This window comes from Bison bison, unplaced genomic scaffold (genome assembly GCF_000754665.1).
Source record: "Bison bison bison isolate TAMUID 2011002044 unplaced genomic scaffold, Bison_UMD1.0 scf7180017864289, whole genome shotgun sequence".
NCBI lineage: Eukaryota > Metazoa > Chordata > Mammalia > Artiodactyla > Bovidae > Bison > Bison bison.
This window is the reverse complement of record NW_011494861.1, coordinates 1,410,509-1,428,883: the sequence shown is the minus strand read 5'-3', so window position 1 is coordinate 1,428,883 and position 18,375 is coordinate 1,410,509. Positions and strand designations below refer to the sequence as shown.

General features: G+C 40.5%; 1 protein-coding gene across 1 annotated transcript in view; it reads left to right on the top strand.

Annotated features, from left to right (window-relative positions):
* Positions 1–18,375, top strand: part of VPS13D (vacuolar protein sorting 13 homolog D (S. cerevisiae)) — a 274,572-nt gene that overhangs the window by 153,846 nt on the left and 102,351 nt on the right. The window contains exons 61-64 of the mRNA XM_010850181.1: positions 498–686; positions 3,563–3,712; positions 4,664–4,760; positions 6,928–7,076. Coding sequence (XP_010848483.1) covers positions 498–686; positions 3,563–3,712; positions 4,664–4,760; positions 6,928–7,076 — 585 coding nt within the window. The remainder of the gene's footprint in view (positions 1–497; positions 687–3,562; positions 3,713–4,663; positions 4,761–6,927; positions 7,077–18,375) is intronic.

Sequence of the window (18,375 nt, the reverse complement as noted above, 5' to 3'; positions counted from 1 at the left end):
AAAAAACATAAATGCCTTTATGTACAGCACTAGATTGGATGTTATGGATGTTCAGTGAATGATTTAAGGAGGGCTTGCCTCCCAAATAGGGAGAAAGATTCTCAAACAATTATTTTCCTGTAATAAAATGCAAAATGTCATCAGTCCTCCAGCAGAGGTCTTGTCATATGACTGCTGAGTTCTGGTTGGGGTGAGGAGTATGCCTGGAGAGGAAGGCTTCTAGTGAGATGATGAAATTTGAGCCATCTAGGTGAGAATTGGAGAAGGAAATAGCAACCCACTCCAGTGTTCTTGCCTGGAGAATCCCAGGGATGGGGGACCCTGGTGGGCTGCCGTCTATGGGGACGCACAGAGTTGGACACGACTGAAGAGACTTAGCAGCAGCAGCAGGTGAGAATTAAACTCTTCTTTAAGTGGTGTTCATTGGCTCAGAGGCAGAATAGAGGGACTTAAAGCCATGTGTTTCCTTGTACTCTCCTGGCTACCTTAAGCTCTGATTTAAATCGCCAGTGTATCATATTTTGGTTTTCTTTCAGGTGCTTGTGAAGTTAGAAGGTGGAATTGGGTTGTCTTTAATTAATAAAGTCCCAGAAGAACTGGTCTTTGCAAGTCTTACGGGAATCAACGTGCACTACACACAGCTGGCCACCAGTCACATGCTTGAACTTAGCATACAGGATGTACAGGTGAGTGGGGGAGGCTCAGAACTTGTTGGTTTTTTTTTTTCTTCCTGCTGAACAGCTGACCAGATCAGTGTTTAATGTTCTAGGAACTTTAGTGCTCTGGTGCACATTTCTTGTGTCTTTCAAAAAATTGTCCTATGAAAAAAAACATTTTTACCTACATTTGTCTTTACTGATTTTTCCAGACAGCAGAATTCTGAATTATAGTAGCTAGTCTATCAGTAACTTGGAGAACTTAGGGTGGCACAGAGGAAGGTGACTGCTGGTTCCCCATCTTGCAAACAGAGAAAACAATGAAAATCGATCTAACCATCATTTAGAGGAACTGAAGTTCACCACAGGGAGAAAAGAAAAAAGCTAGGAAAGTGAATTTGTGCTTCTGACCAAGATGGAGTACAGGGATCTGATTTACTGTCCTACCTGAAACACCCCCCAAATCCAGATAAAATAAAGAGACAACAGATGCAAGATACTAGACACCAGACAACAAAGGACAGTGGTCTCGGAAAGGTGGGAAACAGAAGATGTGAGGCCTGCAGTCATTCCAACTTTGTTGTTGTTGTTTGGTTGCTAAGTCATGTCTGACTCTTTGCAACCCTGTGGACTGTAGCCCCCCTGGCTCCTCTGTCCTTAGGATTTCCCAGGTAAGAATATTGGGGTAGGTTACCATTTTCTTCTCCATCACTCCAGCTTGCTGCCTTGAAAAAGTTTTCACGCCCGGCACCAGGTGGAAAGACTGAGACAGAGCCCTAGAGTGGATGAGCTGAACAGAATTGAGAGTCCTAGGACCAAGGCAGCCAGAGTTCATAGGACAGCAGACCTGGGAGGGGCATACTGCACAGGAGATCTCCAGAGATCAGCAGAGGACACAACAGATCAGAAGTGTACATGAGGAGACTACCTTCTGAAAAGCTCACAGGGACAGTGCTTGCAGCTCAAGCCCAGCTGCAGTGGGAAAACTAATAATTACGGGGCCCTGGGAAGAGCCTTCCAGAAGGTCTTGGGCCTCCGTGGTGCATGTTGAGGCCTAAGCTGAGCACTGCTCCAGACCTCCTAACAAATCAGTCGTATAAAAGGAGGCTCTGAAAGGATCAAGCTGTTTCCAAGTAAATTAACCGTATCCTGAACAAAGCTCCAGATTCAGTGGAATACAGAAACATCCAACACCCAGCAGAATGAAAACCACAGTGTCTGACATCCTGTCAGAAATCATCAGGTGTGCCAAGGGGCAAGGAAACACAATACATAATGAGAACAGTGATCATTCCAAACCAACCCAGAGTTAACACAGACATTAGGATATTCAAAGAAGGACATTAAAACTTTCTATAACTGTATTCTATTCCACATGTTCAAAAAGTTAAGTGGAGACCTGGAAGATAGTCAAAATCTCAAACTTCTAGAAATTAAAATGAAATGGAAAAAACACTGGATTTGATCAGAAGCAGATGACACAGTGAAGAAAAAAAACGATAAGTGAACTTATAACAAGAGAAACTGTCAAAATAGAAATACCCAGAGAAAAATAATCCAAGGGAAAAAAACCTAGAAACCCACAGAGAGACCAGCATCAGTGACCTATGATAAAATTTCAGTCAACCTAATATCAATACTATATAGATAATTGGAATCCCCAGAAGAGAGAGAGAGGAGAGGACAGAAAAAAATAATTGAAGAAATTTTGACCATAAAATTTTCAAACTTGGTGAAAACTATAAACTCACAGAAGCAGCTCAGACACAAAGCCACATTCATACCACCCCCCTTGCCACACACACACATAATGGAAGCTATCCCAAGGTACATTATAATCAGTTACTCAAAACCAGTGATAAAACATCCAGATTAAAAAAGCATGTTCCTTCCAAGGAACAAAGGTGAGAATGACAGCCAGTTTCTCATTGTGAACAATACAAGTGAGAAGATAGTCAGCAACGTTTTTAAAGTTGCTCAAACTCATGTCCATTGAGTTGGTGATGCTGTCTAACTATCTCATTCTCTATCTCCCCCTTCTCCTTTTGCCCTCGGTCTTTCCTAGCATCAGGGTCTTTTCCAGTGAGTCAGCTCTTCACATCAGGTGGCCAACGTATTGGTGTTTCAGCTTCAGCATCAGTCCTTCCAGTGAATATTCAGGGTTGATTTCTTTTAGGATTGACTGGTTTAAGTTCTTATTCAGGGAATTTGGAACGAGAGAAGCATCAGTAACCTGTTGGCTGAGAGTGTACGCTTTGGGGACAGAGAGAATTGGAGTCCAGTTCTTGTTTTGTCACTGACTAGGTGTACAGCTTCCAACAGGGGTGTCTCTTCTCGGTGTCTTCATCTGTGAGGTGAGGACAGAGATGGTCCCCAGGAGGTTGTGGTGAGAATGCAGCTTTAATAACTCGGACAGCCTGGCAGTCGTGGGACTTGCTGAGATGATCTTTGTGCGGGGACTAGCTCAGTGCTTGGCACATGATGTTGTTTACTCGCTCAGTCATGTCTGACTCTTTTTTTGACCCCATAGATTGTAGCCCACTAGGCTCCTCTGTCCAAGGGATTTCCCAGGCAAGAATAGTGGAATGGGTTGCCATTTTCTTCTCCAGGGGATCTTCCCGACCTGGGGATCGAACCTGCCTCTCTTGCATTGGCCAGCAGATTCTTTACCACTGAGCCACCAGATTCTTTACCACTGAGCCACCAGGAAAGCACCCTTGACACACAGTACTCACCAAATAAAGTATAGCTCCTGTTACTGTTACTATTACCATTATTGTTGCTGGATTTAGTGGAGGTATGTTTTTCCAAAGGTACTTTCTGAGTGACCTACATATTTTGAGTCAAAGGTAAAAATGAAAACTGAGAAACTTGTCTGTTTTTGTCACTGCTTTTTCATGTCCCAGGTGGACAACCAGCTCATTGGCACGACTCAGCCCTTCATGCTCTACGTGACCCCTCTGAGCAACGAGAATGAGGTCATTGAGGCGGGCCCAGCCGTGCAGGTGAACGCAGTGAAGTTCCCCAGTAAGAGCACGCTGACCAACATCTACAAGGTAGGCTGATGGACTTGCTTTGTCCTCTCATAGCCCAGGCTCAGAGCAGCAGTGCAGGCTGCAAATGGAAATAGTCCAGGGGGTAAAGGCACAAGCAACTCAACAAGTTGTGTAGCTGGACTGATGGAAGTTTCTCTTTAAACTTTATATTCTTGGTTGTGCTATTGATGATTCTCAGGTGATAGGACTGAATCCATCAGAGTGTATATTTTTCACCATGAAATCTCTGCAGGAGAGTATAGCATCTTCTAGATTGATCATGACCAGGCATGGTGTAGATATATTATTAATATTATAACCCATAAATTAATACACAGCATTGTAAAACAGCTATACTTCAACAAAATAAATTAAAAAAACAAAATCTCAGACTACTGGACAAGGGGTAGGAGGGGCCTGACTTGGGACAGACACCTTGAGCTGCCACGGTGTTTACTAAAAGCAGATCATACTAAAAGTGGATCATTCCAAAAACGATACCCTTTCTTTCCTGGAGAAGTCTTCGTGTACAAGCTAGTGTTCCAGTGCTGGCTTGTCGGAAAAACGGGAGCTGAGAGGTTGCTCCTCGTATTTCTGGTCCTTTGTTACCAGGGCCAGTGGGGGCCATGCCTGCATGTGGCCTCACATTCACAAGTCCAGGGCTACTCCTTGAACTAGACCCACGTGAACTCAGTAGCATGGTGCATCTATAAACGTTATCCTGACTAACTGACAGGTGAATTGTCAGTTAAACATGGTGGATCGTGAATTCACCATGGTGGATCGCCTGTTAAACATCTTCTGGAATTTGGGGTTCATTATAACAATGGAGAGAGATGAAGCAGAAGAAAATTGGCAATATGATTATGAAATCACATTAAGAGACCACGCTGTACCATTGGGGCCTTCTTAGGTTGCAGACGAAAGTTCCTCTGACATTCACACTGTAAATCAGAATTTCTTTCTCTCTAGCACCTGATGGTCACGGCTCAGAGATTCACAGTACAAATTGAGGAGAAACTGCTCCTCAAGCTGCTGAGTTTCTTTGGCTACGATCAAGCCGAATCAGGTAATGTCCAATGTTCCAGGTTTGTATCTGGAAATTGGCCCTAGGGTGGCGTTTTTTAGTCTGCTTGTGAAAATAGGTAGCCTCTAGATGCCTGCCGAGCTCCCTTCCCAATTCGTGGTCTGAGTGGGGAAGCTAAGGCTTGGGGTCCCGTTCTCTTTCTCAGTGTTGCCGGTTGACAGGCAGTGAGGTATACCTGCATACGGAGGGCCTTCCAGAACCCAAGCATACTCAGGGCAAGCCTTTGGGAAGCAGTCTTTTGTTCCTCTTTGTTTCTTGTTTGTTTTTATTTTTTTTGACACATCTGCTTTAGGATGGCAGAAATGATATTATTCATTTAGCAGAGCACTTTGTTTCCTAACCTTTGTTTATTAAACAGACTCAGGGTCAAGAATCAGAAATCCCTTCAGCAGTTCCTTTGGTTTATCTGAGGAAGAAAATTGGCCAGCCTCAACCCCTTAACTTTATATTTTTCACATCTATACCCTTATGCCTTAATTTAATTACAGAGGTTTCCAGTTATTTTACTATTTTTGGAGAGGGGAGTAAGATAAGCTATTAAAAAAACTAAATTTTCCAGTGATGCTCCAAAAATTATTTAGCTGTCGTCTCTTTGTTTTAGATCCTCACCATGGCCTTTCAAGACTGTTTATACAGCTTAGAAAGAAGTCAGTAATGCTTAATCTTTTGAAGACTAAATATTAAGCCTAAAGAAGTGATAAGATTGAGACTTTTAATGTTTATCTGCCCATGTTGGCTAGGGGGAAGAAAATTCCTGGGGATCTGTGAAATAGGAACATACATGCACACAGTGCAAGAAAAATGTTTTTGCTCTTTTTATCCCAGACTTAGAATTTAAGCTTTAAGCGTACTTGGGGTCAAGAGCGAAATCCTGTCTGTCTAATGCTGCGTTCTCCACTTTGGGTGGAAACGCCAGTGTGTGTTTGTATTCAGAAAGCCACTTGAGCCTGCTGCCAGGTATCTGCTCTCTTCGGGTAACTTCCTGGGAAGTTTTACTTTAAATTTGATTGGACATGCTCTTCTTGTAAGTTGCTCTAAATAAATTTCTCCCCATGCATTGTCTAGTGGATTTAGACTTTTATAAAATCCTTGTCTGCCTTTCACTGAGGAATCTTCTCCACTTTCTATAACTATTCCTGTTCCCTGAATACAGATAAGCCTGTCTTTGTTGTGCTACCTTTTTTTTGTTGTTGTTAAACCTATTCCCCTCTTTCTATAAATAGAACTATAAAAGCTTCCAGTGTAAATTTGTTTGATGTATAGCTATGTATAGTCCCTTTGGTTTTATTTCTAAGGCGCATAAATCCAAGTGCAGATGAGCTGCCCACACAGATGTGGGGACCAGCATCGAGCTGAAGAGCACACTGCTGTGTGTTACTCATGTTTGTCCCTTTTACTTCATGAGATAACAAGTGACTAATCTGCTTCCATGTGCTGGTTAAGTGATGTCCGATGGGAATTCCCTGGCAATCCAGTAGTTAGATCTCTACACTCTTGCTACCAAGGGCCCAGGTTTGATCCCTGTTCAGGGCAGTAAGATCCCACAGGCTTCACAGTGTGACAAAATAAATAAATAAATAAATAAATAAATAATGTCAACTCTTTGGGAGAGAGAGCATCCCTTGTGCCTGTGTCAGTTCTTTATAGCCTGCAGCCTGTTTCTTTTTAAGACATTATGTTTTGCTCAGATTCATCATTTAATTGGTCATGTTCATTATGAGGAATGAAACTACGATCCAAGTACTTATTTTGATATCATTTTCTGAAATAAATTCAAATAATCTGGGTCATTTATAGTAATAATAATGATAAGGACAGGGTTTCTAGAAAGTGTGGTGCCCCATGACCTTTGACTTTCCCACCTGGATTATTTTTTCCAGAGATTATATCTGCCAGGTGGTGCAGAGTCGGAAATCAGTAGTTTAAGCTATTGTACTTTTTTGATAAACAACGTGAACCAGATCTGCTTTTATATAGAAGTGATATCAGGACGCTGTATGTATTACTGAACCCTGAAAAGCTAAATTTAGAGAGAGAAATGTTTTCATCTTCCTATGAGTTTCTTTTCAATGTGCCTGAAGTATTTGAATAATGAGACTTTTAAGGAGACTTATTTTTTAAAAAAAAAACTATTCTGCCTTTGTGCCAGAGGTGGAAAAATATGATGAAAACCTCCATGAAAAGACAGCTGAGCAAGGCGGGACGCCAATCCGATACTACTTTGAGAATCTCAAAATCAGTATTCCCCAGATCAAGCTGAGCGTGTTCACCTCCAACAAGCTTCCGCTGGACCTCAAGGTGAGCTGCTCACCGGGGAAGTTCTGAAAACCACTTTTCCTGGGAAAAGAATGGATGTGCTTACTACCTGCCTTTTCCTGTCCAGCCTTATCATCTGTAGCAGATACTTTTACAGGTTTCCCTTTTTAAGACAGTTTATCAACTCGTACATGTATTTATACAGTTGACCCTTGAGCAGCATGGGGGTTAGGAGCACCCATCCTCCTTGAACTTGAGAATCCACATAGAAGTTATCATTGGCCTTCTGAATGTACGGTTCTGCAGCCAAGTGCATAGCACTGAAAAAAACCCACGTGTAAGTGGACGACGCAGTTCAAACCCATGTTGTTCAAGGGTCAGCTGTATCTTTTTTTTTTAATGTTGAAGTATAACTTTACTGAAGATTAAAGAGTAACAAAAGAATAAACACAGAATTACATAAAAATGCATCTGCCCTCTGCTTAGCCCTTGGCTTATCTCAGTGAGGCAAAAGCCCATTTCCTGGGCCGCCCCCAGGCTCGAGACAAAAGCTGCAGCCCAGACAGTATCTTCTTTTCATGCCCAAGACCCACCTGCTCTCCTCCTCTCCTCCTAAGTATTCATCCCTTCTTGAATGGTCCACAGCAGAATTGTCTACCACCTTCAGGTACGACTGAGATGTGGGGCCCCCACCTCACCGTACCAGCATGTGACCCTCCTACAGAGCATCTGGATGTGCACTTGACAGATGCAGTCTGTCTTTATTTTCTATAGTAAAATAAAGACAGATGCAGTCTGTGTTTATTTTCTACAGTAAAATCTATTAAAAATTAAGGGATGTTCCTCAAATTCTGATACAATATTTGACTCAAAAGTCCATATACATTTTCCCCCTATACTGAGTCGCCCCTTAGTGTATAAGAAATCAGAAATTTTAGAGATCCATGTGTCCTTAATGATCCCCTGCTTGATAAACAAGGATTTTGGAGTTCACAGGGCTTTGTCATTGAAGATAATATAGATAGGTGATATAGAAATAGATAGGTAATGGTAGGAGCAGGAGGAGAACTGGGTGAATGTTGAAAAGCCTTTCCTTGGGTGGAGTCTCCATCTGCCTTCCTGCAGCTGGCACCCATTACTTCTGGTTCTTTGCTCTGTTGCTCTTAAAGATGGTTACGATGGTGTCTGCCTCCTCACTAACCACCAGTCTAAGAGTCCTGCTGCCCCGTGCTGCCTCCTTGAAGATGCTGCAAGGTGGTTTCTCTTTCTGAGCAGAAGGAGATAGAGACATGAACAAATAAGTAGTAAAACTGAAGTCATAAATATACACACCTCTGGGTCTGCCCACGTCGCAGGCAAGTGAAGCAGCCCAGTGGGGGACGCAGCCCTCAGCGTGTACACAGCCCTCAGCGTGTGCACACTCCGTCTGAAATGGGCAGTGCAGCTCAGCTCCAGCCTGTTGTCACGGGGTAATGTGAACCCAGAGCTGCCAGATCTTCGGAATTCTTAAAGTGAAGCCGGAAATCTGGACTTTTATGTGGAATCTCCTGGTCTTTAAGTGTTGGCAACCCATTTGAATTTTTTTGTTTTTGTTTTTCAACATTGTGGGCCTAACAAAACACATGTGCAGACCTCATGTGCCCCACGATTTGCCTGCTCACAACTTCCAAAATAGACTTAAATAGAAATAGGTAATAGGACAGTAGCCTGGTCCACATCAGGTCCTGTTTGGATCAGGACAGGACCAGGGTGATAGTTTCATTAAGGCAGCAAGTGGAGTGAGTGGGTTGGGAGGGCTGGTTGGGAACCAGGAGCTCCTGCAACCACCCTGAGAACAGCGCCTTCTCGATGGACTGTCCTGTTGGCTTAATTTGCTTTAACTTCATGTTCCCCAGGAGACTGAAGATACTTATAATCAGCATGGGAGTGGGGGAAAAACCGTGGGAAAACCACTATCTTGCTCATATTCACAAGTATCCACTTGACTTATGTGACCCTTCGGAATGGGTTTGTTTGATAAAGTATATATTCCCCCAGAACACTTGGCACTCGCCCAGCAAACCAATGTCAACTATTTCCTGAGAGTTAAGGACTTCTTGTTTTTTAAATCATCTTACTAAGAAACACAGACACCTAACTGTTCCCTTTCAGATTGCTCCCAGTAGAAAACTTCCCCCAAGACTGACAAATGCCGTGTGATTTTCTCCAGTTGAAGTGACTCCAGACCCCAAGTTCCAGGGTATTGACGCTCACCAGTTTGCTTTGGATGCAATAAACTAGGAATCATCAAGGTCTAATGTTTCATTTGACACTATACTGAAGGCCAAAGTTATGAGGTGTGGGCAGGGGACACCCTGAATGTGGTACGTTAATGTCTCACACCAGGCGGTGGGAATTGGGACATCAATATTAAATCCTCAGCTTGTGGAAGTCACCATTTCGCTGTGTCTTGAGTTCTCCTCATGGAGTCTGGGACCCATAAAATAATGTCATTTATTCAAAGAGTTTTCTAACAGAGTAATATCCCTTGATGAGCAGCTCTTGGGAAGTGCAATCCTCTCTTTGAGATGACTAGATAACGGCTAAAAGAATGGAGTACCGTCCCAGAGCAGGAATCATGAGAGTCTGACTAAAAGGTCTTTGGTATTGAAGGAATAATTATCTTGATTCTCTTGACTCCAGACCAGAAATGAGGCTGTCAGAAGTCTCAGAGGGAAGTCTCTCCAGGTTTACAGTGAGGGTACATTATTGCCAGATAGAGTGTCTGTTCAGAGGACTCAAAGCAGTCTCACAGGTGCTATCTCGATTGGATTCCTTGCTCTGCGATGGAAGAAGGGGGAGATAATAGCTTCATCTCACAGATGCAGAAAGGAGAGCAGGGCATTCCCCACCCCCCATTCTCCATTATTCTTCCGAGTTTGCATGTTAGAGAGCAGCAGAGTGATATGGAAAATGCCAGGTAGTTTGTGTGTTCTTTTGCCTTTTTTTTTTTAAGATCAAAAGAGTCCAGGAACCTTTAAAAGGTTTCACAAGGTGGCCTACAGCAGTCCTTTTCCCATTTAAAGCATTGGGGTATTACAAAAGAAGGGCTTTAATTGAGCAATCTAGTTTGGAAGAAAACCCACATTTTAATGGTCAGAGAGCAAGAGGGTGGGGGTAAGGGGGAATTTCAAACAAAGACACTATTTAAAAAGCCTAAAACTGTCTTCTCAAAGGCTTGAAATAATTTGTTGGGAAACTTCAGACCCTTTACTTTTTTCCTCCCCTCCCTAAATAAAAACCAGATTTGTTAAAAGGAAAAAAGATCCAGTATTGTTAATTGTATTTCAGAAAGTGCCAGAGAGGGAAATATCCCTGTAGTTTTTAAACACGGTCCCAAGAGGAAAATGGGCAAATACCCTGCTTCACATAAACAGTCTCTGTGTACCATAAATAAACCTTTAAAGAATGAATTCCAGACAGTTTGGTTTAGTGCAGGATAAACTGAGAAAGGAAAGGACGTGGCCCAGGGACTTGCTTGTCATCTGAGACCTTATGGCATATGGACAGGTATTTCTTCTTTAAAGTTCCTGCAAGACTTCAGCAGGTTTTTTTTTTTTTTTTTGGGTCTGGCGAAGGTAGGAATGGACAGTTTCCTATTTTTATGAGGAACTTATGAGCACAGATTGCCTTCTCCAGTGTCCATTTTATAACGGGGAACTGTCTGCTACTTGAGTAAATAAGCATCAACTTTGTACACTACTGTATTTGATTAGTCATTTAGTTACTGCAAGAAAAAGCCCCGATGGGCTCTTGCCCTCCAGTCTCCTGTGCTTTGACTCGCCAGAGTGACCTGAAGGTGGCAGAGTAACTCATACCAGTGTGCCACAGAGCAGCTTTCTCCACTGTGGGAGGCCCCACAGCAGTACATTTTACTCAAAGGCCAGAATATTTCCTTGGTTCAGACAAAGTGTGTTAGCCACTCAGAAAGGGGATAGTGTCTCTCATGAAGGTTTTGACAGCTTAGTAGAGGTATTAAAGTCTTCTATGTATCAATATCATCTGTGGTTCTTCAGTGTTTGGCTGCAGTGAGGAAGTTGGGGTATAAAGCGTTTTGCCATCTCCTTTGTTTTGATCTCATTTCCTGTTCTCTGAGAAGAAAGTGAGGCTCAGAGTTGTATTACCAAAACAGAGTGCTGAACTGATGTTGGTACCTAGCTTTCCCAGCGTATTTATTGTTTGGTTCTGAGAAAAATGGTGAAGCCTGCTGGGCCTCAGTTTCTTTGTCAGAGAAATGGGGAAAATAGGGCCTGCTCACTTCATCATCACTCACCGTGTGGATGCGCAAGGTGTGCGTGAATGAGGAGCAGAACGTTTTTCAGGAGAAATAAAATAATCCCCTATTCTGGTCTTCATGCTTTCTACCAGATAGTCACAGTTGTGAAAATGAGCATGCTCAAATCTACGACCTACTAATTATCGGCTACGGGAGTTTAGGCCACCTACTTAATGTTTCTTTGGGGGTTGTTTTGTTGTTGTAGAGTGTTAGGCTGAATTAAAACTTGAGGATGCTCTTAATCTCCGAAATGTTTTATCCTGAAATTTTTTAGTAGGCTACTAGTGACTTCCCAAGGCACCAAGTGCGGTGGTACTCTTTCCTGTCCTATCTCTGGAAGGCCCTCTGCCATGTTCGATACTATGGACTGCCCTGTTCTTGACCATGTCCTTTCTGGTTCTCCTCTGACTCTTCTGTTTGTTTCATCTCTTCTCCCAACCCTATGTTTATCGAAAAGGGTCATTTTTTACCTAGTGGACTAAACTCTCTGGTCATATCACTTGTCCATTTAAAAAATAATTTTATTGGTCTTTTATCACTAATAATTTTAGAAGCTCTTTGTAGAAGTTTTGTTTTTGATGTAAGTTGCAAATATTCTTTCTCAGGTTTTTCACTTGTCTTTTTCCTTTGCTTTTGGTGTGCATATTGTTTTTTAACCATACAAAAGCTTTTTACTTTATGTTGTTGAATTTGTCAGTCTTTTTTCTTTTTGAATCTGAATTTCAACCCACTCTCTGGTTTTAAAAAATTGCATCTCGTTTTTCTTCAATTATATCATTTCATTTAAGCATACTCCTATTCCAAAAGAATTTAAGATAGACTCTGAAGATACATGCTGAAGGATTAAAAAATAAGAGAAAATGAAGTATAAAGTCCACTACATTGCATATGAGATTTTAATATAAAGCAGTTTTAATTCAGTGGGGAATATATAGGTGTTCTAAAATGTTATTAGACTATCCAGATAGTGATATGGAAAAATATGAAGTTAAATTTGTTATCACAGTCTACATAAGAATAAATTCCAAACAGATCAGAGATTTATTGACATTATTAGCATGAATGAAAAAGTGTTTTTATATTAAAAAAGGAGAGCACTTGGCCTGCTCTCTAAAATCCTTAAATGTCAATCATGTTAAATAAAAATATAATTGGAAAACAGACTATATCCAGAAATTGTTAACAGGCTTATAGCAGACCCAAATCAGCTGAGAACTACAAGAAAAGCTAGACAGAAAAAAGCCCAAAAGTCTGTTGAAGGTATTGGAAAGTTACCAAGTCAGTACTCGAGGGTCCACAACTTATGAGAGGAGAGAAACTCAATCAGGTGAGCTAAATATTAACTCTGGTTTTATTTTTGAGACAATTCTAATTGAGAAAGGTAGAGAAGTCAAGCAGAAAGCAGCTCTCAAAAGTCAGAGAATCGGAGTAAAGCTTTAGACAGTCTCATGGGGCTGGTCAAGCAAAAGCGAGACTCCGTTGCTACTAAGAGAGTTAGTTATTGAGGGCCTTGTATCTTTTTTTTTTTTTTTAATTGACATATAGTTGATTTACAATGCTATGTTAGTTTCACATGTAAAGCAAAGTCATTCAGTTATACATATATGTATTCTTTTTCATCTTCTTTTCCATTATAGGTTATTATGGGATATTGAATATAATTCCTTGTGCTATGTAGTAGAAACTTGTTTATTTGTTTTATATGTAGTAGTTTGTATCTGCTAATCCCAAACTCCTAATTTATCCTTCCCCAACCACTTTCCCCTTTGAGAACCACAAGTTTGTTTTCTATGTCTTTGAGTCTGTTTCTGTTTTGGAAATAAGTTCATCTGTATTGTGTTTTAGATTCTATGTGTAAGTGATATCATATGATATTTGTCTTTCTCTAATTTACTTCACTTAGTATGATAAGCTCTAGGTCCATCTATGTTGCTGCAAATGGCATTATTTCATTCGTCGTCTTCTTCTATTTTTTATTGTTGCTGTTCACTCAGTTGTGTCTGACTCTTTGCGACCCCATGTGCTGCAGCACGCCAGGGTTTGCTGACCATCACCAACTTCTGGAGCTTGCTCAAACTCATGCCCATTGAGTCAGTGATGCCATCCAGCCATCTTGTCCTCTGTTGTCCCCTTCTCCTCCTGCCTTCAATCTTTCCCAGCATCAGATTGAATTTTTTTTTATAGCTGAGTAGTATTCCATTGTATGTGTGTGTGTGTGTATATATGTATATCTTTATCAATTCATCTGTCAATGGATATTTAGGTTGCTTCCATGTCTTGACTATTGTAAACAGTGCTGCTGTGAACATTGGTGTGCATGTATCCTTTTCAATGAGTTTTCTCTGGATATATGCCCAGGAGTAGGATAGCTGGATCATATGGATCAAAAAACTAAAACTCTATTTTCAGTTTTTTAAAGAACCTCCATGTACTCTTCTCCATGGTGGCTGCACAAATTTGCATTCCCACCAACAGTGCAGGAGGATTCCCTTTTCTCTACACCCTCTCTAGCATTTATTGTTTATCGACTTTTTAATGATTGCCATTCTGACTGGTGTGAGGTGGTATCTCATTATAGTTTGGATTTGCATTTCTCTAATAATTAGTGATGTTGAGCATCTTTTCATGTGCTTGTTGCCCATCTGTATGTCTTCTCTGGATAAATGTCTGTTTGGGTCTTCTGCCCATTTTCTGATTGGGTTGCTTGCTTTTTTGTTATTGAGTTGTATGAGCTGTTTGAATATTTTGGAAATTAAGCCCTTGTTGGTCTCATTGTTTGCAAGTATTTTCTCCCAGCCCATAGGTTGTCTTTTCATTTTATTGATGGTTTATTTTGCTGTGCAAGTTTGATTAGGTCCCATTTATTTATTTTTGCTTTTATTTCCATTGCCTTGGGAGACTGACCTAAGAAAACATTGCTACGATTTATGTCAGAGAATGTTTTGCCTATGTTCTCTTCTAGGAGTTTTATGGTGACATGTCTTATATTTAAGTCTCTAAGCCACTTTGAGTTTATTTTTGTGTATGGTGTGAGGGAGTGTTCTAACTTCATTGATTTACATGCGACTGTCCAGCTTTCCCAACACCACTTGCTGAGGAGACTGTCTTTTTTCCATTGTATATTCTTGCCTTCTTTGTTGAAGATTAATTGACCATAGGTGTGGAGGGGCTCATATCTTACACAGAAGGGACAGGCAGAACAAGGACCCCAGTAGTCTTGAGCTGTTTATTTCTTGAAGCAGATGCCAATTTCTAAGTAGTCTAGGAGAAGCTAAGCAAAAAACAGCAGTCAAGAGGCTAACTAAATAGATCTTTTAGCAGTTTTATGGTGCTGGGGAGATTAAAAGTGGAGGGATGGAATTGGTTTTCAGTTGAGACTGCTGAAGGACTATACCAAACCTTATAAAGATGGAAACAGACCAAGATTATCTTTACTGTTGTTGTTCAGTTGCTCAGTCGTATCTTTGCGATCCCATGGACTGCAGCATGCCAGGTTTCCCTGTCCTTCACCATCTTTACAAAGATTGAAAGCCAGCCTTGAAAACACCAGTTGGATTAACCCCCTTTAACTGCCTTGTTGTTCAGTTGCTAAGTCATGCCCTGCTCTTTGCAACCTCATGGACTGCAGCACACCAGGCTTCCCTGTTCTTCACTATCTCCTGGAGTTTGCTCAAGCTCATGTCCATTGAGTCAGTGATGCCACCTAACCATCTCATCCTTTAATTGCCTGCCAAAGCTAAAGACTCATTTAAAATCTACACGTTTTTATACAAAAAGCATTCAATCACAAGTTACCAGGCCTACCAAGAGGAAAAATAGACACTAGAAACAGATAAATCAGATGTTGACATAATTAGACACATGATTTAAAATATTAATAATTATAAATGTGTTCAAGACACATTGGACAAAATATCATCAAATTAAATATAGCAGTGTATAAGAAGAAAAATACAGGTGACCCTTGAATTACATGGGTTTGATCTACATAGGCCAATAATATACTGATTTTTCCCAATCAATACAGCACTACACGATCATGGTTGGTCAAGTCTGTGGTTGTAAAACTGTGGATGTGGAAAGCTGACTATAAAGCTGTATGAGGCTTTTTGACTGTGTAGGGGATTGGCAGTCTTAACCCCCACATAATTCAAGGACTAATTGTATGAATATATTATAAGCAAGTCATATTTATTCCAGGAGTATAAGTTAATCCATCTGCCAATGCAGGGGATGCAAGAAATGCTAGTTGGATCCCTGGGTCAGGAAGATTCTTTAGAGGAGAAAATGGCAATCCACTCCAGTATTCTTGCCAGAAGAATCCTATGGACAGAGGAGCCTGGTGGGCTACAGTCCATGGGGTCACAAAGAATTGGACATGATTGAGCAACTGAGCACATGTGCTCACAATTTAACATTTCCAAATAAATCATGTCATTCACCACAGCAGCAAAATGAAAGAATTAAAAAAATGGGCATATCTCAATAGTTGCACCAAAATCTTTTGACAAAATTCAGCATCCATTTATGAGAAGTCAGCAAGCAAAAAGTAGACAGGAACTGCCTTGATCTGACAATGTGTCTCCATGAGAAATCTACCCCAAATATACTCAGTGGTGGTCTGTTGAAAGCAAAAAGGGATGGCTATTATCCCCACTTCTGTTCACTGTTTTGCTAGAAATTCTAGCCAGCAAGATAAATAAATAATAGGTACAAACACTGGACAGGAAAATGTAAACTTTATTATTTGTAGAGAACATGATTACCTAGAAAATCTAAAACAATGTACAACTAAGTTATGAGAATGGATAAGTAAATTTAACAAGGTCCCTGAAGAAATTGTGAATTGTATTTCTAGTCAGCAGCAATTAAAAAGAAAAGGAAAATTTGAAGGATGCTTTTACAACACCATTTAAGAAAACATCAAATACAATATCATCTATTAACTGTGGAATGAATCAGGCCAAAACTGAGTAGTTTGAAACAACCATTTTATTTGTTCTCAACTCTGTGAGTCAGCAATTTGGACCGGACTTAGCTAGGTGCTGTGTTTGCTGGGCTCACCTGTAGTTATTGATGTAACTGCAGTCACCTGCCAGTCAACTGAGACCAAACAGTGTAAGGTGACCTTACGACCATGTCAGGCGCTTGTTGTTGGCTGTCAACAGAACCCCCTTCCATGTGGTCTCTGGTTTTCAAGGAAGCTAGACTTGGCCTCCTCACATCGTGGAAACATCAAAATGGATGAAGGAGATGCTCCAAGATTTCTTGAGGCCAAAGCTCAGAGATTGCTCAGTGTTACTTAGGTGGCATTTTATTGTTTAAAGTAAATTATAAGGTCAATGCAGATTCAGGTGAAGGGGAAATAGACTTCATTAATGGTAGAAGATGCAAAGAATTTGTGGCCATTTTTACTGTACCACTTGATGCCTAGGAATAAATCCAACAGTGTATACAAGACCTCTGCACAGAAAACAATGAAATATTACTGAGAAAAATTTTTTAAATGAATAGATAAAGGGATGTACCTCATTAATACACTGGAAGATTGAATATTGTAAAGTTGTCATTTCTCAAATTGATGTATAGATTCAATACAATCATTATGAAAAATCTAGCAATTTTTTTTTTTTGTGGCAGATTGATAGGCTGATTCTGAAATTTACCTGGAAAGTGTAAAATGTAGCCAAAAATTCTGAAGAAAAAAGAACAGAGTTGAAGAGCTTACTATTAGACTTCAAAATTATTATAAAATTACAGTAATTAAGACAGTGTGGTATTGGCAGAAGACAGGGCAAAATGAGAATCCAGAAACAGACACATGAGTACAGTCACTTGACTTATGACAAAATTGCACTGTACCACGATAAGGGCAAGGGTGACCCTTCAATAAATATTATTAAGATGATAAGATACCTCCCTGGAAAGAATGCTTCTTGATCTCTGCTTTCAATATATATAAATATTGTCATGTTCAAGTAGGTTGTAGATTTGATGTGAAGAGTAAAACAAAATTCTACAAGTAAATATATGCAAATATCTCTGACCTTAGTGTAGATAATTTCTTAACTACCAACATAGAACGTTCCCATCATAAAGGGAAAGATTGTTAAGTTGGATTTCATTAAAACTAAGAATATTTGCTGTCAAAAAGCACCAAAGAGTGGTAAGACAAGTCACGGAATGGGAGAGGATGTTTGCAATGCATTCATGAAACAGACTTGTATATAGAATGTATAAGAAAAACACCTACAAAACTATAAGGAAAAAACAGACAATCCACTGTGCAAATGAGAAAAAGCCTTGAGTAGGCACTTAACAAAAAAGTATATCCACAAGGCTGATGTGTATATTATCAGGTGCTTAATCTCATCCTTGAACAAGAAAATGGAAGTTAGAATCACACAGAGTTAGCATTACACACCCATCAGAACATTGTTTTTTTAAAAAGCTTTCTATACCAAGTGTTGGCGAGGATGTTGCCTAACAGGAAATTTCATAGGCTGCTTCAGGGGAGCCAAACCAGTTCAGCTGCTTTGGAAAACTGTTCGGCAGCATAGGCTAAGGTTGAACATGTATATTCTTTATGACCCAGCAGTTCCACTCCCAGGTAGATATTAAAAAAAAAAAAAAAAGATGTGTACAAATGTGCCCCAAAAGACACATCCAAGAATGTTCATAAGAGCGCTATTCATAAAAAAAAAGTTGGAAACAGCACAACTGTCCATCAACAGCAGTGGTTGAATAAATTGTGTTTTATTCACATTTTGGAATAGTGCATAGCACTGACAGTTAGATTTAAACTGCAGCTGTGTGCAACAACCTAGTGACTTGCACAGACTTAACGTTGATGACAGAAGCCACATGCAACCACGTCCATACTGATGATTGCATTCAGGTAAAATTCAAAGCAGGAAAAACTCATCTGTAATGATAGAAGTCAAGACACAGTTGACCTTAGGGAATGAAGGAGTCGTGACCAAGAGTTCACAAGGGGGTGGTTGCTTCCAAGATAGGGATAATAAC